At 45.1% G+C, this 22,634-nt stretch overlaps 1 protein-coding gene across 7 annotated transcripts in view; it reads right to left on the reverse strand.

Annotated features, from left to right (window-relative positions):
* The window catches only part of LOC125461556 (copine-1-like), a 105,896-nt gene that overhangs the window by 20,032 nt on the left and 63,230 nt on the right, over positions 1–22,634 (reverse strand). For 6 of the 7 annotated variants that reach the window (XM_059652695.1, XM_059652698.1, XM_059652700.1 and 3 more), the window contains exons 2-10: positions 21,675–21,828; positions 18,754–18,933; positions 17,214–17,288; positions 15,050–15,121; positions 12,827–12,910; positions 6,380–6,469; positions 4,719–4,817; positions 2,169–2,255; positions 1,556–1,615 (exon numbers count right to left, since the gene is read on the reverse strand). In XM_059652695.1, coding sequence (XP_059508678.1) covers positions 1,556–1,615; positions 2,169–2,255; positions 4,719–4,817; positions 6,380–6,469; positions 12,827–12,910; positions 15,050–15,121; positions 17,214–17,288; positions 18,754–18,933; positions 21,675–21,806 — 879 coding nt within the window. In that variant the 5' untranslated portion in view covers positions 21,807–21,828. Of the gene's footprint in view, positions 1–1,555; positions 1,616–2,168; positions 2,256–4,718; positions 4,818–4,866; positions 4,963–6,379; positions 6,470–12,826; positions 12,911–15,049; positions 15,122–17,213; positions 17,289–18,753; positions 18,934–21,674; positions 21,829–22,634 lie in introns of all 7 variants that reach the window. The other variant, XM_059652701.1, reaches the window with a different exon arrangement.

The raw sequence follows: 22,634 nt of genomic DNA on the forward strand, positions 1-22,634 counted from the left end.
GTCCAGTATGACCCACTGTTTTGTTGGGCTAGCGAAGTACTGTTTCAAAAACCCCCTGGACAGCTCTAACAAACTGCTCCCATTCCAAACTCTTGCACAAAGGGAGTCCCAGTCAATATGGAGAAAGTTAAAAAACATTCACCAACAACCCGGTTCATTGCACATCTTTCCAGAATCTGACTACATATCTCTTTCTCTATCCGCTACTGGCAGCTGGGAGGTCTTTCGTACAATCCCAGCATTGTGACTGTGCTCTTCCTATTCCTGAGCTCTACACAATGCCTTGCTGCAAGATCCCTCCAGGATGTCGTCCCTTAACACAGTTGCGATATGCTCCCTAACCAGTAATGCAACTCCACCTCCTCTTTCACTTCCTCTTTGGTCTCTTCTGAAGCATCAATATCCCAGAATGCAAAGCTGCCATTCCTGTCCCTCTTTCAACCATGTCTCCGTGATAGCAACAGCATCAGAACTGTATAATAGAGAGACTGGTTCCCTCATTTGCAAGATCCACACAATGAACTAGCATCTTTCTTTACAGACTGTCTGTTAGGTCAATTGACCAGAAACCACACCAGAAAAACCGCTGTGCAGAAGTTCCACATGTTCTATTTAGCGTCTCCCTCTCAGGGCCCAAAGTGCTCCTGAGCCTCAACTCATCCTGTCAAGGGAAGGAAAAACACTTTCCAAATCAAACACTAGAATCAGAAATTGTACGATCCTTTGTTATCAACCTCCTTCAAACCAGAGTGACATAATTATCTTTTTAAATATAAATCACCACAGCCCAGAATGCAATTATTTTTACATTAACTGCCTGTCTATAGCTCCTGAGGTGGTGATGGAAGACAGAAGAGGGGTTTATTGGGTCACTTCAGAGGCAATATAACAACCAGCGTCAGCCTACCCCGTGATGGATCCAGGAGGCAGAGATCAATCACTGATTAGTGTTGGTACATGAAACTGACCCAATGGGCAGAGTGAAACAAAGAGGAAAGAAAACTATTGTTGAGAGAAAGTCAAAGAGATTTTCAAGGCGATTGTTAATTCCCACTTCCTTCAGGTTTTCCAGGAGTTTTCTTTGAATTTGAAACCCATGCTGCCAAGATAGACAACGAGAGACTGAAGACCTATACAGACTTACACCAACTAAGGATAGCAGGTTTCCTTCCCTGAATGATGTATGTCTGTGAACCAGACGTATTTTGACACCTTCACGGTAACTTTCACCTGAAATATTCCTTTATCCGCGGGCTTTGTCCCACTGAATCACCTTCTGAACCTGCCATGGTAGGAGCGGAACTCCTGCTCCCTGGTTTAACTGATGAGGTACCCTTTCAAGAGTCTTAGTTTCTGGCCTGCAAACGTTACAATAAGAAGTTCTCCAGTACCAACTGCCGTACAAAACTATGAATTTCAGCCTCAAGCTCTGTATATGCCCTGTGATATTACATCAGAGCTACAATGTTAAATCACAACATTATGGGAGAGATTAGGGACAGCCCAGCACCTTAGTGCTTTCAAACTCATTTAAATACCATTGAAATCTACTTACTGTGAAATTAATCTGACATCCGCCCATCACATAATCCAGGAATGAGTATTCAGTTTCTAGCTGTTAAGTAAAACAAGGTGGGATTAGTACAGCTCGTGCAAGCTGGTCTCCTGGTATAGCAGGCAGAGACAGAAACTATTCCCTTTGGCATGCACTCCTGGACAGTGGACAGAATTGTACAAAGCTTGGCTGTTGAAGGATGAAATCATTGAGGTACTTCGTTACATGGAAAACCTTAAAAAGATGATGCTGAGAGCCAATGAAAAACTACAAGTGAGGCCATCAGATTTTTATTAGAGTGGAGAATCAAGGCAGGGAAACACATTCAAACTAGTGATTCATCATAATCTAAATTAACAGCAGAGCAGGCTGAAGGGGCTGAACACCCCCACACTCCCGCTACCCTGGAGAGACTGAAGGCCCACCCACAAATCTCCATTCCAACCCCTGGAGGGGCTGAACAGCCTCCCACCGGACCTGTGCCAGTGCAGGCTGACACTGAAGACTAGTAACACTTGAGAACGCAATCAGGGAGTAGTGTGGTTCTAACAAGGAGTAAATTATTCCACAAATTCAGACTCTTTCTGGAAACTTTATTACAGGATTTACATACCTTGCAAGATCGAACTCGAATAACGCCAGAATTCTTATAGCTCTTCTTCTTCTTTTTCTTCTCTGGGTTAATGCATTCAAACTCAATCTTCGGGAGAAGAACACACCAATCAGGAAATGGCACATTGCACAATCACACATTGAACTCATTCACTCCAGACCTTGACCCCAGTCCAATCATCCATCTTCTTTGGACTAGATAGAGTAATGAGCTTTCCATCTAATTCAGTGATCACCTACAGACCCCCAATGTCTTCACCTCACTTCTGTGCTGATGGCCTTTTCCACATCTCTGGTCTCCCTGATACAGGAAAGATGTTGTGAAACTTGAAAAGGTCCAGAAAAAATTTTCAAGGATGTTGCTGAATTTGGAGGGTTTGAGCTACAGGAAGAGGCTGAATAGGCTGGGGCTATTTTCCCTGGAGTGCCGGAGGCTGAGGGGTCACCTTACAGTGGTTTATAAAATTATGAGGGGCATGGATATGATGAATAGCCAAGGTCTTCTTCCCAGGGTGGGGGAGTCCAAAACTGAAGGGCACAGGTTTACAGTGAGAGAGGAAAGATTTGAAAGGGATCCAAGGGCAACTTTTTCCACAGAGGGTGGTGTGTGTATACAATGAGCTGCCAGAGGAAGTGGAGGAGGCTGGCACAATTATAACATTTAAAAGGCATCTCGATATGTATATAAATAGGAAGGGTTTAGAGGGATATGGATCAAATGATGTCGAATGGGACTAGATTTATTTAGGATATCTGGTCAGCATGGGCAAGTTGGAGAGAAGTGATAATGGGAACTGCAGATGCTGGAGAATCCAAGATAATAAAATGTGAGGCTGGATGAACACAGCAGGCCCAGCAGCATCTCAGGAGCACAAAAGCTGACGTTTCGGGCCTAGACCCTTCATCAGAGGGGGGGATGGGGTGAGGGTTCTGGAATAAATAGGGAGAGAGGGGGAGGCAGACTGAAAATGGAGAGAAAAGAAAATAGGTGGAGAGAGTATAGGTGGGGAGGTAGGGAGGGGATAGGTCAGTCCAGGGAAGACGGACAGGTCAAGGAGGTGGGATGAGGTTAGTAGGTAGGAAATGGAGGTGCGGCTTGGGGTGGGAGGAACAAATGGGTGAGAGGAAGAACAGGTTAGGGAGGCAGAGACAGGTTGGACTGGTTTTGGGATGCAGTGGGTGGAGGGGAAGAGCTGGGCTGGTTGTGTGGTGCAGTGGGGGGAGGGGTCGAATTGGGCTGGTTTTGGGATGCGGTGGGGGAAGGGGAGATTTTGAAACTGGTGAAGTCCACATTGATACCATTGGGCTGCAGGGTTCCCAAGCGGAATATGAGTTGCTGTTCCTGCAACCTTCGGGTGGCATCATTATGGCACTGCAGGAGGCCCATGATGGACATGTCATCTAAAGAATGAGGGGGGGGAGTGGAAATGGTTTGTGACTGGGAGGTGCAGTTGTTTATTGCGAACCGAGCAGAGGTGTTCTGCAAAGCGGTCCCCAAGCCTCCGCTTGGTTTCCCCAATGTAGAGGATGCCACACCGGGTACAGTGGATGCAGTATACCACATTGGCAGATGTGCAGGTGAATCTCTGCTTAATATGGAAAGTCATCTTGGGGCCTGGGATAGGGGTGAGGGAGGTGGTGTGGGGGCAAGTGTAGCATTTCCTGCGGTTGCAGGGGAAGGTGCCTCATCCCACCCCTCGTTGACCTGTCAGTCTTCCCTGGACTGACCTATCCCCGCCCTAGCTCCCCACCTATACTCTACTCTCCACCTATCTTCTTTTCTCTCCATCTTTGGTCCGCCTCCCCCTCTCTGCCTATTTATTTCAGAACCATCACCCCATCCCCCCCTCTGATGAAGGGTCTAGGCCCGAAACGTCAGCTTTTGTGCTCCCGAGATGCTGCTGGGCCTGCTGTGTTCATCCAGCTTCACACTTTGTTAAGTTGGAGAGAAGGGTCTGTTTCCATGCTGCATATCTCTGACCCTTATCCACTCTTCACCAGGGATCAGACCAGTGGATTTTCTACTTTCTCTTCCTACAACAGTCTGCAGGCTTTGAAAGCCCTATTTTGACACCGTCCATGTTTCTTTAATGGGTAGAATATTCTATTTCAGTCATGTCAAAGTTCTCTTAAAAACCAAGCGTGAATCTCGAAATCCCCACAGTTTGTTTCCCTCCTTGGTTTCTCCAATGCACCCTCTTGGACTGAGACTGAACTCATCGCCATTAAACCATGTGCTCAATTGGGCAGTTCTTCTTTCTGTGGATCTGTACCCGCTGTGACAAACCCGACCTCCATCTAATGCTGGGTCATCACAACCAGAGGAAGGGGACAGGGAGGGAAAGAGGAAGCAAGGGAAGAAGAAAGGACATGAGAAAGAGCAGAAGTGTGGGAAAGTACGAACAAAAATCAAATTTACAGGATGAACAAGCTAATTTCACAAAAGCAGCAATCACCACAGCACAGAGCAGGGTCTATGAAGGTTTGAAACAAGAAAAAACCTTTGCCACCTCACGTAAAGATTTCAGACAGAAATTAAGAAGGTTCTCACCGGATTCCCCGTTTCCACTTGCTGTAGATTAGAGAAGTTAGTTTCAAAAAGGCCTATCAGATCATGAGAGCCATCACCATCATAGTCACAGCAGGTCACCTACAGGGAAGAGAGGACAGCCAAGATGGAGAGTTAGAGAGGGGCTCACCACTTGGTCCTTTGCTTCCAACAGTTTCTGAGCAGGAGCTGTGAACTCGCCTATCAAATCGGAGCCTGTGCTTTCATCCTTGTCATTAACAGCCACCTGACATCAAATAAACACAGTGAGTGCCGAGTGAACAGGCTCAGAGTGGGAGGGTCACAGTGATGACAAAGACATCCTTTTCAGAAAGGAATAAGGCATCTTCACGACTGACCCCACCAGGACGCACTCCCCAGCCAAGTGAGGCGGGGGGGGGGCAAGAGGCATTTGAGATCCACAGCCCTCTGTCATCATCCTCTTGGTGTGCAAATCTGAACAAAGACCGTGGAAAGGCTATTGAATTGTGCGAGCGTCACAGCTAAACACTGTCCTATCTCCATCCAACATCCACAGTTTTCAGTACAAGTCCGTGGAGTGAAAGCGGTGAGCAGTTGCTGCTTTTCCACCTCACTCACTCCCTCCAACCCCAAGCCCCTTCCTTGTCAAAGGGAACCAGGATTGATCAGAAAATCCCATAACAGCAGGTAAGGTAATCCAGGACAGACAGAATGGGGGTGCACAATGACCGTGGGCAGTGCACTAACCAACAGAGTTGCCTGGAGAAAGATCTTGTGCAACCAGGTGATGCAGGCAGAGCAGAGGAAATAGGAGCAATAGTCCATTCGGCCCATTGAGCCTGCTCTGCCATTCAATACAATCTTAGCTGATCTTGGGCTTTAATTTCACTTTCCTATCCCCTCGCAACATCAACCGGTTTCCTAAAAGATCAAATCTCTTTTTATTCTAGCCTTAAATATATCTAATAGGGGAGCATCTGGAGTACAGAATGAGATAGATTTGGAACTCGTTGAGTAAAGAAACTTCTCATCTCAGTCTTAAATGAATATGAAGCCTAAACCCAATGATCTGGATTTCTTGCCCACCAAAAATAATCTCTCAGCACCTACCCTTTCAGAATTTCAATCCCCACTTACTACATTGCTCTGCCCCTCTCTGTACATCACTGCCCAGAACCACAAAAAGGACATCTGGTGCACAGCCAGCTTCAACAGGAACAAACAGAGGTGCTGGGGGCAGGTTGGTGGTTTTATGCCCGAGGTTGAGGTAACTGTTCAAATAAACCAAGCTTCGAACAGGTTTAAATATGCACCAATCCAGAGTCTCTTTGATGTGTACCCTGAGCCAAGGCAAGGGGATGGCATAAAAGGACAGATGCTTTCACTGTGTGTTGGAACAGGTTTGAGGGACTGAATGGCTTGCTCTTGCTCCTTTGGCTCAAAGCATGAAACAGACAAGGAATTGGGCAAACCCAGGAGAGCATAAAGTCACATTACTAAACTGGATGCATTAACCATTCAGGAAGTGAAATCCTCCAGTTACAGCTCTACTCAAGTGTCTGCTTCCTGACCAGTTCCCCAGTCACTTGGCACAGGTATCATCCACAGAAATTCCTGTACTGCTTAAGGGATTAGCTCACAATCTAGGGAACAGTCAACTGAAAAGGACTCAACAACTGTACCTTAATGGGCTTCTGAAAATCTCCGCTACACAGCGACTGCAAAGAGACTGAGAATGGTTTCCAATTCGGATTCAGGTTGTTCTTAATAACCTGCAACCAACAAACAGTAGAGGAAGAGAATGCTGTTAGAACACCAGAATCATAATTGGCAAGAAACCACAGGTAACTTTTGTTGAGTGATAGAATGTACAGGACAGGAGGCCTCTCAACCTGTTGTGTCTGTGTCAGCTCTTGGAAGAGTTACCCATTACTCAGAGATAGTAGGAACTGCCAATGCTGGAGTCTGAGATAACAAGGTATGGAGCTGGATGAACACAACAGGCCAGGAAGCAGAGGAGCAGAAAAGCTAATGTTTCGGGTCTGGACCCTTCTTCAGAAAAGGCCCATTACTGCTCCTCTTTACTCAGTCCTAAAAGTAAATACCCTTCAAATTTTCATCCAAATCCCTTCTGAAAGGTGCTGTTAAGTCTGCAGGGGGTGTACTCCCCATCAGAACTGAATCCACTTCCTATTCTTCTGTCATAAGATGATAAAACGTGAGGCTGGATGAACACAGCAGGCCCAGCAGCAACTCAGGAGCACAAAAGCTGACGTTTCGGGACTAGAACCTTCATCAGAGAGGGGGATGGGGTGAGGGTTCTGGAATAAATAGGGAGAGAGGGGGAGGTGGACCGAAGATGGAGAGAAAAGAAGATAGGTGGAGAGAGTATAGGTGGGGAGGTAGGGGACGGGATAGGTCAGTCCAGGGAAGACGGACAGGTCAAGGAGGTGGGATGAGGTTAGTAGGTAGGAGATGGAGGTGCGGCTTGGGGTGGGAGGAACAAATGGGTGAGAGGAAGAACAGGTTAGGGAGGCAGAGACAGGTTGGACTGGTTTTGGGATGCAGTGGGGGGAGGGAAAGAGCTGGGCTGGTTGTGTGGTGCAGTGGGGGGAGGGGACAAACTGGGCTGGTTTTGGGATGCGGTGGGGGAAGGGGAGATTTTGAAGCTGGTGAAGTCCACATTGATACCATTGGGGTGCAGGGTTCCCAAGCGGAATATGAGTTGCTGTTCCTGCAACCTTCGGGTGGCATCATTGAGGCACTGCAGGAGGCCCATGATGGACATGTCATCTAAAGAATGGGAGGGGGAGTGGAAATGGTTTGCGACTGGGAGGTGCAGTTGTTTATTGCGAACCGAGCGGAGGTGTTCTGCAAAGTGGTCCCCAAGCCTCCGCTTGGTTTCCCCAATGTAGAGGATGCCACACCGGGTACAGTGGATGCAGTATACCGCATTGGCAGATGTGCAGGTGAACCTCTGCTTAATGTGGAATGTCATCTTGGGGCCTGGGATAGGGGTGAGGGAGGAGGTGTGGGGGCAAGTGTAGCATTTCCTGCGGTTGCAGACGAAGGTGCTGGGTGTGGTGCGGTCGGAGGGCATTGTGGAGCGAACAAGGGAGTCACGGAGAGAGTGGTCTCTCCCGAAAGCAGACAGGGGTGGGGATGGAAAAATGTGTTGGGTGGTGGGGTCGGATTGTAGATGGCGGAAGTGTCGGAGGAAGATGCGTTGTATCCGGAGGTTGGTGGGGTGGTGTGTGAGAACGAGGGGGATCCTCTTTGGGCGGTTGTGGCGGGGGCGGGGTGTGAGGGATGTGTTGCGGGAAATGCGGTCAAGGGCGTTCTCGATCACTGTGGGGGGAAAGTTGCGGTCCTTGAAGAACTTGGACATCTGGGATGTGCGGGAGTGGAATGCCTCATCGTGGGAGCAGATGCGGAGGAATTGGGAATAGGGGATGGAATTTTTGCATCCGCCTGGCCGAACTCATCCTCACCCTCAACAACTTCTCTTTCGATTCCTCCCACTTCCTACAGACTAAGGGAGTGGCCATGGGCACCCGCATGGGCCCCAGCTATGCCTGCCTCTTTGTAGGTTACGTTGAACAGTCCCTCTTCCGAACCTACACAGGCCCCAAACCCCACCTCCTCCTCCGTTACATTGATGACTGTATCGGCGCCGCCTCTTGCTCCCCAGAGGAGCTCGAACAGTTCATCCACCTCACCAACACCTTCCACTCCAACCTTCAGTTCACCTGGGCCATCTCCAGCACATCCCTCACCTTCCTGGATCTCTCAGTCTCCATCTCAGGCAACCAGCTTGTAACTGATGTCCATTTCAAGCCCACCGACTCCCACAGCTACCTAGAATACACCTCCTCCCACCCACCCTCCTGCAAAAATTCCATCCCCTATTCCCAATTCCTCCGCCTCCGCCGCATCTGCTCCCACGATAAGACATTCCACTCCCGCACATCCCAGATGTCCAAGTTCTTTGAGGACCGCAACTTTCCCCCCACAGTGATCGAGAACGCCCTTGACCGCGTCTCCCGTATTTCCCACAACACATCCCTCACACCCCGCCCCCGCCCCCGCCACAACCGCCCTAAGAGGATCCCCTTGTTCTCACACACCACCCTACCAACCTCCGGATACAACTCATCATCCTCCGACACTTCCGCCATTTACAATCCGACCCCACCACCCAAGACATTTTTCCATCCCCACCCCTGTCTGCTTTCCGGAGAGACCACTCTCTCCGTGACTCCCTTGTTCGCTCCACACTGCCCTCCAACCCCACCACACCCGGCACCTTCCCCTGCAACCGCAGGAAATGCTACACTTGCCCCCACACCTCCTCCCTCACCCCTATCCCAGGCCCCAAGATGACATTCCACATTAAGCAGAGGTTCACCTGCACATCTGCCAATGTGGTATACTGCATCCACTGTACCCGGTGCGGCTTCCTCTACATTGGGGAAACCAAGCGGAGGCTTGCGGACCGCTTTGCAGAACACCTCCGCTCAGTTCGCAATAAACAACTGCACCTCCCAGTCGCAAACCATTTCCACTCCCCCTCCCATTCTCTAGATGACATGTCCATCATGGGCCTCCTGCACTGCCACAATGATGCCACCCGAAGGTTGCAGGAACAGCAACTCATATTCCGCCTGGGAACCCTGCAGCCATATGGTATCAATGTGGACTTCACCAGTTTCAAAATCTCCCCTTCCCCTACTGCATCCCTAAACCAGCCCAGTTCGTCCCCTCCCCCCACTGCACCACACAACCAGCCCAGCTCTTCCCCCCCCCCCCACCCACTGTATCCCAAAACCAGTACAACCTGCCTCTGCCTCCCTAACCGGTTCTTCCTCTCACCCATCCCTTCCTCCCACCCCAAGCCGCACCCCCATCTACCTACTAACCTCATCCCACCTCCTTGACCTGTCCGTCTTCCGTGGACTGACCTATCCCCTCCCTACCTCCCCACTTATACTCTCTCCACCTATCTTCTTCACTCTCCATCTTCGGTCCGCCTCCCCCCCTCTCCCTATTTATTCCAGTTCCCTCTCCCCATCCCCCTCTCTGATGAAGGGTCTAGGCCCGAAACGTCAGCTTTTGTGCTCCTGAGATGCTGCTTGGCCTGCTCTGTTCATCCAGCCTCACATTTTATTATCTTGGATTCTCCAGCATCTGCAGTTCCCATTATGACTCCTATTCTTCTGTCGGTTAGTTTGTAACTATACCTTCATATTACCTGTGAATGGAAACAGTATTTCCTGAATGAGTTGTTTAATTCCACTCTACTTCCAGGCTGTCTCTGCCCATAAACTTTCCTGCTCCAAAGACAACAGTTTCAACTTCACTACATCCACATAACTCATCCCTTTTACTGGTCGTAAAATGTGAGGCTGGATGAACACAGCAGGCCCAGCAGCATCTCAGGAGCACAAAAGCTGACGTTTCGGGCCTAGACCCTTCATCAGAGAGGGGGATGGGGTGAGGGCTCTCTGATGAAGGGTCTAGGCCCGAAACGTCAGCTTTTGTGCTCCCGAGATGCTGCTGGGCCTGCTGTGTTCATCCAGCCTCACATTTTATCATCTTGGATTCTCCAGCATCTGCAGTTCCCATTATCACCTTTTACTGGTCGGTCCATTTCTTTGCTGTAACTTCTATATAACATTTGTAGGGACAGTCAGGAGGGGCCTGAAGCTGAACTTTAACTAACTGACAGAACTGGAATTTCTGGTTTTCACCAGCAACGAGTCCAGTGATTTCGCAACCACAGTGCTCACTCCGAGCTATAGCTCTGCAGGTAAATATACTGGCAAATCACAGAAAGGTACCAGAGAAACAGGGTTATATTTGTAAAGGATTTCACCTTTGCTAACATTAACTGGGATTGCTTCAGTGTGAAAGGATCAGACAGGTTGACATTTCTGAAGTGCATCCAGGAGAGTTGTTTGTCCCAGACAGCCTAACTATAAAAGGGGGCAGGGCAAGGCTTAATCCTAGTCAAGTGGTTGAAATTTCATTGGGATAGTAACCATAACTCTAAGTTTCAAAGTTCTTATGAAATAAGATTGGGATATGCAGAGTGAAGTTTCTAAACTAGGGAAAGGCCAATTTCAGTATCATTAGACAGGATCTGGCGGGTAGACTGGGAACAGTTATTTCCAAGTAAGTCTAAATTTGGAAACAGAGTCATTTCGAAGTATTCAGGTCAGAATTCAGGGCCACTGTGTTGCTCTAAAGACCAAGGGCAGCATTCCAGGAAACCCTGGATGACCAGATATCAAGAGTTTGGTTAAAATAAAAGGAAGCATATGCCAGGTACTGCACATTTAAAATCAGCGGAGGCTTTTCAAAAAGTATTGTGTAAGAAATTACTTTAAAAAAGAAATGAGGAGGGTAAATTTGGGCCACAAAAAGGTAGGATCAAGGAGAACTTCAAGTCTTTTTAATTGGTATACTGGGTGGCATGGTGATGCAGTGGTTATCACTGCTGACACAGAGCGGCAGGGACCCAGTTCAATTCCAGCCTCAGACAACTGGCTGTGTGGAGTTTACACAATGTGCGTGTTTCCTCCAGGTGCTCCGATTTCCTCCCACAGGCCAAAAACGTGCAGGCCAGGTGGATCTGGGTGGGATGCTCTTCCGGTGGTTGGTATGGGCTTGATAGGATGAATGGTCTGCATCCACACTGTATGGATTCTATGACAACGCAGTGCGGAGCTGGAGGAACACAGTAAGCCAGACAGCATCAGAGGAGCAGGAATGTTGATGTTTTGCATTGGCACCCTTTCCTCAGAAAATCTGTAGAAGGGTCGGACCTGAAACGTCACCTTTCCTGCTCTTCTGATGTTGCCTGGCCTGCTGTGCTCCTCCAGCTCTGCACTGCGTTATCTCCAACTCCAGCGTCTGCAGTTCTTGCTGTCTCCAAGTATGGATTCTATGGTTCTTTTAAGAAAAAGAGAAAGGGGGTGGGAAAGGGTGGGACCTATTAGGGACCAAAGGGGCAATCTGTGCATGGAGCCAGAGGACAGGAGTGAAGTCTCAAATGAATATTTCTCATCTATATTCACAAAGTGGAAAGACATTGAAGCCAGGGATTTCAGTTCGGACGGGGAGGTTCTAAAACACACTAAAATTAAGGAAGATGGCGTATAAGATATTTTAACAGACATATAGGTGCACAAATCCTCAGGGCCTGATGTATCCCAGACTGCTATGGAAGCCAAGAGAGGAGATCGCTGGGGCACTGGTAGAGATATTTAATACTGCAATGGTAACAGGTAAAGTGGGCACTGGGTGCAGGCAGTGTTGGTTGGAGATCTGTTCATGACAGCCACAGACTGAAGACTGAGAGAATCCTTTCCCCATGGCAAACATGTCTAAGACCAGAGGACATTAGGTTAAGTTGAAGAGTGAGCGGTTTAGAGGAGAGCTAAAGAAAAAATACTTTTCACCACAGGATGACAGAAATATGGAACATGCTGCAACATTTAAGAAGCATTTGGATGAGCAATTAAAATGCCAGGGCGTAGTATGTTATGGACCAAGTACAGGTAAACAGGATTAGTGTCGTTTGGTGTTTGCCAGTTGACATTGTCATAGTGGGCTGAATGGCCTGTTTCCAGCTGTCTGATTCTACGGCTTTTGAACCTTGACTCTCCAAAACAGCAATGGAGAAAAAGCCTACCTGGACTAGTTTCTCAGCAAGTCAAATGAGTTTGCTGAAAACAGGGAGCAAAGCCATGTAAACAAAACAAAGTCACACCACTAACTGCTGCAGAACACACTCGCGCAGCCTGAAGTGACCATGGCATTATTTTCAAGCACTCACTCAAAACTCTCAACAGCATTCAAGTGAAAGGCAGTTTTTCAGACTTTCAGGACATTTTAACACAATAGAATGTTCATCTACATGTATATATTTATAAACAAAACACATACTACATACAATTTTCTATAATATGTAACAGAAGGGAAAATTGAAGGGCTATGGGAAACAGAGTGGGTCAACTCACTCTCAAAGTGTCAGCATAGGTAGTATTAGCTAACTAGCCTGCATTAATCTGTAAGGCTTTGTAACATGGGGAATATTACAGTGTCGGTTAGATTAAAAAAATTACCTCTGATCGGTAAGCTAGTTGCCATTTGTCACCATCTCCTTGCCTGTAGAGTTCCAGAAATGGATCTGATTTCCCCATGAAATCCTTTGAACGGCAACAAGAAAATCAAATTCACCAAATAAAACACTAATTAGCTTCCATATTCAAATTTTACTAAGATCCCACCCGTAAGTGACAACTGTTACATACCATCAACAAGATACACTGAAACAACTCACCTATGCTCTAACAGCACACTCAAAAGCCACGACTGCCACCACCTAGAAGGGACCATATATTTTTTCTTTTAGACTTTGCAAGGAATTTGAAGTTTGGCACCTGGTGAATAGCTGAGATGCCAGGAGGGTTTTGCAGCTTGGAAAAATCATGTGGAGTACATTTTTAGCCGTGCAAGACAAGGCTGCTTTTCAAAGCGGGCAGATTGTTATTTTGAAACTTAATGTCATCAAGAAATAAGGCTCCTAAAGACAAGCTTCAGACTGGAAGAGCAGGGTTTCTGAGCGAGTAACCACTAGGCTTTTCTCTGTGATAGTAGGAACTGCAGATGCTGGAGAATCTGAGATAACACGGTGTCGAGCTGTGTCTGAAGTTAATTATTAACTTGCAAGTATTTCTGTAACACGGCAATTTATTAGTTTTTGAAACCTGGCTGTTGAGTGAATGGATTTAGTGCGTTACTAAATTGTCTTTTGTTTAGATTGTTTTATGAACCAGCCTGGTAAATAACAGAGCCTCAAAAGATACGTGTGTGTGTGTTCTGGAATCTTTTTATTTAAGCTTAAAGGAAATGCTCATAGCTGAGGGGGAGTGACTTCTAGTTTCACTGGCATGAAGTTGGGGGGGGTGGTGGTGGAGGAGTTTGATGCCAGGGTCATATCAGCCACGATCTCATTGGATAGCAGAGCAAGCTTGAATGGCCTACTCCTGCTCTTACTTCTTATGATCTGATATTTAACTTTGAGTTCTGTGAAGTTCATCGAACTGGATGGCCGTAAGCAACAGTGCCCCTGACAAGGGACTGACAGGTACAATTATTTTGAAGTGAGCAGGCAGTGTTAATCCCAGAGCAGAAGTTACTTAAATCTGGTCCAGTGAAGCTCAGGTGTGTGGTCACTCCAAGAAGCAGCTATTGCAGTTAGGAGTCCATAAGGTGAAGTCACAAGCAAGTGAAACTTACCGCGATCTTAGGGACAGATGCATGTATCATACAAATGGCATTTTGGAGAATGTTCCAGGGTGTGTTTTGGGTATTATATGAAATCGGTTTTGTTTCATTTCAATTTCTAAAAAATGTTTTGGGATTGTACTTTTACTGCATGTTTAAAATATTTGTACTTCAATTACAAGTTGATTGTTTGGATTATTCTATTTTACCTACATCCCTTTGGTAATAATTTTGTTGTGAAGGCAAAAATCTGCAGCTTTTCATGTCTGTTTTCTTAACAGAACAGTTCATTAAAACCAACACAAATGACGCATGATCTATGAAGTTCCTGTCTGGGATCCAACTGTCCAATGGACATCAGCTGGGATCATAACAGTCACATAACATTGATTCATTTTCCATTAATGATGCAACCTGGTCTGAATTAATTTTGTTCTGAGTAGTGGTCAGTCAGATAAACTGGTTTTGTGAAACAACAGCATGATTATGAATGCATGCTTTCCAGTAAAGACGTGATTCAAAGAAACAAAACAGCTTTTATATAATACTCAAAATACAGTCTGGGAACTTCCTTCCCAAGAGCACTGTGGGCATCTCGATACAAATAGTTTCAACTGTTCAACATGACGGATCACCACCATCACGTTCTCAAGGAAGATTAGAAATGGACAGTAAATATGACAGCTACATCTCATGAAAGGAAACAACCTTAGGGAAGAGACCATGAGTGTTCAGAATGGGATCAATCAGCTCAGGGTTGAGTTTACATTCAGTCCCCATCAGTAATCCAGTGGACTAAAATATATCCTGCAGTGTGACAGGAAATAGGTCCGGAAGGATCCTACTGTTATTTATCAAGTCAACCAGGAAGGTGGAAAAACATCAATGCGTGATTCTCCTATTGTCCATTCATTGTTCTCAGGGCACACACAGAATACTGTCATCAATTCCAATCACATAACACACAGAGCCATGTATTTTAAACTTATCTCTTCAACTAGCTGCAAGTGAAATGAAAGGTTAATTCCAAAATAAATGCTCAACACAGTGTTCAGCACCTTGTTCTCCAGGTTTCTTGCTTCCAGTTGTAGAACTGCAGTGCGTTTATCACGGATCTCCTCAGCTATTACCTGAGCACAGAAACAAAATGAATCACACCAGAACTGGAAACTCAAAGACTCGACGGGATCTTGCAAGATGTTCTAAGCTCTGCCAGGAGTTTATTCAGAATATCCAATGATGCATGCAACACTTAGACAGGTCCATCACCTGTATTTCTGGGATGGCACAGTGGCTAGCACTGCAGTCTCAGCGCCAGGGACCGGGTTCAATTCCAGCCTCGGGCAACTGTCTGTGTGGAGTTTACACATTCTCCCCGTATCTGCATGGGTTTCCTCCAGGTGCTCCGGTTTCCTCCCACAGTCCAAAGATGTGCCGGTTAGGTGGATTGGCCATGCTAAATTGCCCATAGTGTTCAGGGGTGTGTAGATTAGGTGGGTTTATAGGGGCATGGGTCTGGGTGGGATGCTCCAGAGGGTGGTGTGGACTTGTTGGGCCGAAGGGCCTGTTCCCACACTGTAGGGGATCTAATATAAATCACAGCGTCAGGTAGAGTAAAGCTCCTCCACACTGTATCTAACCCCATGCTGTCTCTGTCCTGGGAGTGTTTGATTGGGACAGTGTAAAGCTTCCTCCAAACTGTCTCAAAAAACATGTTGCGTTCAAACTCAACAGCCTTTATTATTAAGTTGCTTCATCTCCCACATCTTGGATTGCAGGTTCAGTTTATGTTGCAGGCTGATTCTTTTCAGGGATTAGATTTCAAGACAGCACACACCTCAGTAAGCTTTCACCCTTTTAGTTTAAGCCAAGTCAAATCTCGTTCCAGAGATAATATGTTAAACACACTCACTATCTAATCTTTAAAGACCTAGCTCACGTAACCACTACTGTTGCAAAGTTGGGTAAAGTACTTGTGGATTGAAAGGCAGGAAGTCAGAATTTTGTGTTTGTTAAGTGCTGGGGGTTTTTGGGGGTGGAGGGGGGAGCATTGCATCGTTCCTTTGAAAGACCATGTGCTTTATCCGTGCTTAGAATTTAAAATGGATTACTATGAGCAGCAGTTTCGAAGTTTGCAAATAGAGAGAGCACCCAATAGAAACATTTATATTGAAAGGCTGTACAGTTAGCAGGGCAAACAGCAGCTTTATGAAGCCAACAGGCTTTTAAATTTAGCCAACCTGAACCAAACACTTAGATGCCAAAAACCTATTAAATTTAAATCTGATGGTTTTGGCAACATAGGCCTAATCCTATTATAATAAATATTGATATGCCATCAAAAGCATGAAAAGAGGGGGCAGTCGGACACACAGCCCAGAGCTAGCTACCATCCGCTTGAGCTCACAACCCTCAGCTCTCTTGCCTCACGGTCTCCTCTATGTCTTAGAGAAAGCACCATATAAATAACGACGGTACCAACGGCACAACGAGTTAATATTCCTGACAGAAGAGATGACTGAGAAGGCACAGAACATTCCAGAAGACACAACCTGGCTGTAATTTCAACTGACTAAATTCTTCTTATGTAAGTGGGTTTTGTAATTATTGGCACAGCAGGAATTTATTCAATTTGTTAATAGTTTAGTTAATTTGTTCACCGGTAGAGTTAGATAACTGAATTGTTACTTGTTGATTTTAATGTGAGTCTCAGAGATTTATTTTATTTAAGTGTTGGAACTTGGTGAAAAGCAGGTTGCACACTTTTCACACCCCTTTTACAGTTTATAGGGGCAGATACTCCTGTTTGGGTGTTTCGGTTTTAGTCCTTGGAGGTTTGGGGGTTGGGGGGGTGGCGGGGGAGTGCGGAAAGAGATGGTCAACCTCCGCTTTATAACACTACAAAAATGGAATTATAATCAATTGATAAAATTATATTATTTGAATGTTTATACGGCTAAAAAATGCAAAGGGTTTAAAATATATTATGTATTAACTCAAGATAATGCACTAACTCAACAGATTATTCCACAGGTAAAATAATACAAGAGAATTGCAGCTTCCACACTTCAATCCAACTATCTTTGCTGCAGCAAGCACCCCATCCCCCATCCACACAGAATAAAAGAACAGCAGAGACCTAGATAACCTGAAGCACACATGGATATACTCTGCATCAGCAGAGAGCAAGGCAAAAGGTTGTTAGGGTGGGAGTTAACTTACAGTAATGTTTCCTTTTCCAGCCAGCTTCCCTTTCTTCAACTGCAGAGGATGAGTGAATGTCTTACTAGAGACGATCTGGAAGGTACAGGAAAAGGGTGAGTGGAATAGACAATGCACTAATCCCAAACTAATCCCACCACCTGAGTTCTGAGGAAGGATTACCGAACCCAAAATGTTAACTCCTTCACAGGTACCATCAGACCTGCTGAGCTTTTCCGGCAACTTCTGTTTTTTTTAATCCCAGCGTCCCTCTCCCCCCTCATTAACCCCGCACCAACCACAAACTAACCACACTGTCTCACTGTCAGCCCTTAGCCCTGTATTCATCCCAACCTGAGCTCCCTGTTTCATCATAGCCCTGTAGCAATTCCAAACTAATCCCTCAGTTCCACACTTTCCCCATAGCTCTCAACTCCTGACAAGTCAGAAAATAACAGCTAACAATTCATCATAAAATTCTGTAGTGCTATCACCAAGTTTGAGATGATGAGTGGCGAGGATGTCAACAAGTCAACAGAAAGACACAGAGATAATGGGAACTGCAGATGCTGGAGATTGCTCTGATGAAGGGTCTAGGCCCGAAACGTCAGCTTTTGTGCTCCTGAGATGCTGCTTGGCCTGCTGTGTTCATCCAGCCCCACATTTTATTATCTTATAACAGAAAGACACAGATAGGTTAGATGGGGGCTGAAACACAGCTGATGGAGTCTAAGTGCAGGGGAACGAGGTCAGTTACTTTTGCAGGAAGAATTGAGAAGCTGAACATTATTTAAATGGTGAAAGACTGCAGAAAGCTACAGCACCGAGGGACAGAGTCCTCATCCATAAGTCACAAACAAATCAGACTACAAATTCAGCAAGTTATAGGGGAGGCAAATGGAATATTGGCCTTTATTTCAAACGAAAGGCAGTGTAAAAGTAGGGAGGTTTGGTTAAATCTATATAAAGCACTAGTCAGACCACAGCTGGAAAACTGAACAGTTTGGATTGTCTTACCTAAGGAAAGGTATACTGGGTATTGGGGACAATCCAGAGATGGTTCATTAGGTTGATCCTCGTTGCGGAGGGATTCCCTCATCAACTGAAAGGGTGGGTAGTTTGGGCTTGTATCCACTGGAGTTCAGAAAAATGAGTGGAGATTTTGAGGAAACGTGAGCTTCTTAGAGAACTTCATAGGGTTGATGTAGACACGTTGCTGTCCCTTGACAGTGTCCAGGATCAGGCAGCACCTCAGAAAAAGGGGCTACAGATTTAAGACAGATAAGGATGAACTTCTTCTCTCAGAGAGCAGTGAGTCTGTGGAATTCTTTACTGCAGAGGGCTGTTTAGGCTGGGTCATTAAGCATATTCAAGGCTAAGATAAACAGATTTTTAATCAGAGAGGAAATTAAGGGTTATAAGGGAAAGGTAGGGAAGGGGAGATGCGGGTTATCACAGAGACAGACCTGCTGGGATTTACCACATACAAGTGATGGAGGAGGGGGAAGTAAAAGCAGGTTACCTGCAGGTAAATGAGTCAAACACACAAAAAGATGTTCACCTGGCCCATTGTACACTCGACTCCTCCCAGATAGTCATCATCGCTCAGATTTGTGGATTTATTGTCAATATCGTAAATGCCAAACTTCAGCTTCTGCACACGCTCAAAGAAATAATCCACTTCCAGCTTCTTGGCAAACTGGGGACTCTGGCAGTTTTTAACCCTCTCAGTTCGGTCCAGCTGTATGGCAGAGACCAATGGAGTCAGTCATGTTCAATTTGTCACAATGGCGAAATTAGCAAGCCTGTCCCAGAGATGCTGCAATGTGCGTTGCTCAGTGAGAAGCCTTGGTTCAGAGTATAGATTGTTCATCTGTCAGAAAGCCCTCCAGCTCCCACTGTGACCTGACCATCCCCAAACAGTACTGAGCGAGCACAGTGTTGTTGGAAGTGTTATCTTGCATTAGACGTTAAATCAAAGCCTCTTCCACCCTCGCAGATGAATTTGAATTTGAAAGATCCCAATACATATTAGAGCAGCACAGGAATTTTCAGATGTTTTTAGCTCTTTAACCTCCAATCATTTTCTAAATACCAATGATTTAGTCCTGTATTTAACTTCTGTATGTAGGAGCTTGTTACGCATACATTAGCTATATGTTTCTAAACTTTCAACAGTACATAACTGTAAAGAGCTTCAGGACATCAGAGGTGTCAACACACGCCAGAAATTGAAACCAGGAAGTGGAAGAGACTGAGGAAAATATCACCAGGAAAGTGGTACTGAGTAAATAAAGACAATGAAGGGTTTGTTAGCTCAATTGCCTACGTAGTTGGTTTGTGATGCAGAATGATGTCAAAGTGAATGGCTGAGGTTACCATGAAAGAATCTCTTTCTCAACGACTCACCACCCACCCTCCATCCCAAGGCATGGTGACCCTCAGGTTAAACCAACATCAGTCATCTCTGATTACACAGCAGCCTTGAAGTTTGGTAGAATTATGACGACTTTTACTCTGAGTAAGTTGGAGTTGTGGGCTGACACACCTGGGATCTGTTGGACTGCACCCTGGAGTCTTTAAAGAAGTGGCTAGTGAGAAAGCTAAAGCATTGGCTCCAATTGGCCAAGGTTCCCTGGATTCAAAGATTTCATTAGATTGGAAGATAGCAGATGCTTTCTGCCTCCTTGTTTTATTCCGAAGGAAAACAGGAAATTACATCTGTCACAGTAAAAGTTAGAAGCAACATTAACACATTGAGGTGCACCATTACAAAGCCACACCACATTTGATGTTTGAGTACTTTGATGGTTTCTGGATACCAGGATTATACTTACAGGTCAATGAAAGGACATTGGAACTTGTTTTATAAAAAGGCATTGCTTGGTAGTCACAGGGGCTTGTTTACTCCAGAGAATCTGCCTGGGCTTTATGACCCTCAGGTTGCAAATTCTGATTTAGAGATTGTTTGGATTTTTCATTTTGTAGCCAGTCTGGAGAAGTGAAACAGCTGCCCAAGCGTGGTACCTGAAGAACCAACTTAGTCCGAACTCCGAATGCCCTACTGAAGGGATAATCCTCAATACTGCATTGCATCTTGCTCAGGAAACGAGCCCAGAGACATCTGCCTATTTTGTGGCACTTATCTACACATTGGAACACAGACTGACATCTGAAAATTCCACACCTTGTCCTTTTTATCTTAAAGGAGGAAAGGTTATTGACCAAAAATAGTTCTCTACTGGGTGAATCTCTGCAGAGAAAAAAAGTCAGTTCCTTCTCCTATACACAATGGCTGTGTGCAGAGTGCACACACATGTACGTGGTGAGGGAGTGTGTGTGTGTGTATATCAGTGTGTAATGTAACACAGAGTGAGATTTAGAAAATTAAACAGTTATATTTACATAATACAATTCAAATGTGTTATTGAGTAAAGATGCAAACCTCTCTTAAGCTTTCTTTAATAAACAAATTATCGATTATAAAGCAACCTGGTTGATGGGTCTTATTATTTTAAGTCTAAAAGAGGGAAATTATTATTGGCCATATTGGGCACTAGATAAACATTACATTGATCTGACCCATGGAGTTATGAAACTAGAGAAATACAGTGCACTCACAATATCACGATATTAACAGCATTTTAAAACAAAATCAAGGTAATAGGACAATGTCAAATTAGCTTTGTAAAAGGGAAACCAATCGATTGAAGATCCTTGAGAAATTAACATGTGCCGTGGATAAACAGAATCCGGTGGATATACTGTGACTGGATTTCAAAAAGATATTTGATATAGTGCCACTGCAAAGATTATTATAGAAAATAAAAGGTCATGGTGTAGAAGGTAAACTATTGGCATGGATCAAACATTAGCTCATTAACAAGAATGTGTAATTTTCAGTTTGCATGATGTACAGTGATCTGCCACAGGGACCTCGACATTTTACAACTTAGATTGATGATTTGGATGAAGGGACCAAAAGTACAATTGCTAAGCTTTCTGATAGCATAGATTGGTACAAAAGCAAGTTGCAAGGAAGACACAAGGAGCCCATAAATATAGATAGTGTTAACTTTGTGGGTGAAGATAGCCCCACCCCAACAGTTTCTATAAATCCATCAGAGGTCTGTGCACTGATCTTATTTGGTGCCAAGGCTCTAAACACCAGGATACCCTCCTTACAGATCTCTACATCTCTCCTCCTTGAAGCAGTCCCTAAAACTTACCTCTTTGACCAAAACTTTGATCACTTGCTCTAAAATCTCTTTTGGGGCTTGATATTATATTTTGTGTGATAAATATTGCTGAAGAAGTTGGGAGACATTTTGTTACACAAATGGTGCTTATATAAATGCAAAGCTATTTTTAGTCACTGAAGGACTATGATATTTTAACGGAATAAAATCTTACAAAGTGAGAGCACGTTGTTTATTCCAAATCGCTTCAGAATCCCCAAAGGCAACTCAAAGAAATGATTACCTCCATCCACTGGTCGCCTGCTCCAGTGTTTTGAAGTAAAACACACAGCGGGTCTGACATTGAACCAACATCTTTGTCCATCAAATTCTCACAGGAAATGGTCAACTGCACTTTTGTCACACAGTGTGCCATCTTGGAGAAATGACTGTACTTTCTTAAAAAGAAGGAAAATAAAGCATGATTAAGGCGGCATTTGGCATACAAGTGAATAAACCTCCACAGACATAAATATGGCTGGTTCTTTTATCAAGCACATCCAAGTCACTGCATTAGCAGGAAATAAAATGAATGGTCATGTAAAAATTATCAAGGGATTGTGTTTTATTCTTACCTTGCTGCAATTGCACAGAAACATTTAATATTTAATTTTCCAATAGCTTTACAACATATAGTGGGGACCTGCAGCCTCAAAGTTACAAGTACTTTTCAACGCAACAAAAAGATTCATGTTCCAATTGTTTATTCTGAAACAGCCTGGGTTCTATGGTCACCCAGGAGATCGGAATAACACCCAGATCCTTTCCTTATCCTACAGCAGACCTGACTTTTGAAGCACAACATCCAATTTCACACTGAGCTGCCTGACACCTTTCTTTCTTCAAATATTCCAGATTACTGCAATTGTCCGGGAATCAGATATTACACAATGCAAAACAGAACCCTCACTAATCAAGTTTTGTACAAAACTAAAAGGCAGCGATTCAACACTGCAAATCTGCTCGGATTCTTTCAAAGAGCAGTTAGTCCCACTTCCACACTCTTTCCCCATATCCATGCAAAAACTTGTTGTTTTCCAAGTTTGGAAGGAGGAGGAATTAATTGTACAACTCAGAACCTCCACTCGCGGTTCGTTGAACACAACACAATCAAATGTCTGCTTTAGACTTCAGCACAATCCCAGTGCCTCAGTCAATAAAAAGCTTGTATATATTAAGTGTGAAAATGCATGTCAAGGCTCCT

The sequence above is a fragment of the Stegostoma tigrinum genome, chromosome 19, assembly GCF_030684315.1.
Source record: "Stegostoma tigrinum isolate sSteTig4 chromosome 19, sSteTig4.hap1, whole genome shotgun sequence".
Lineage (NCBI taxonomy): Eukaryota > Metazoa > Chordata > Chondrichthyes > Orectolobiformes > Stegostomatidae > Stegostoma > Stegostoma tigrinum.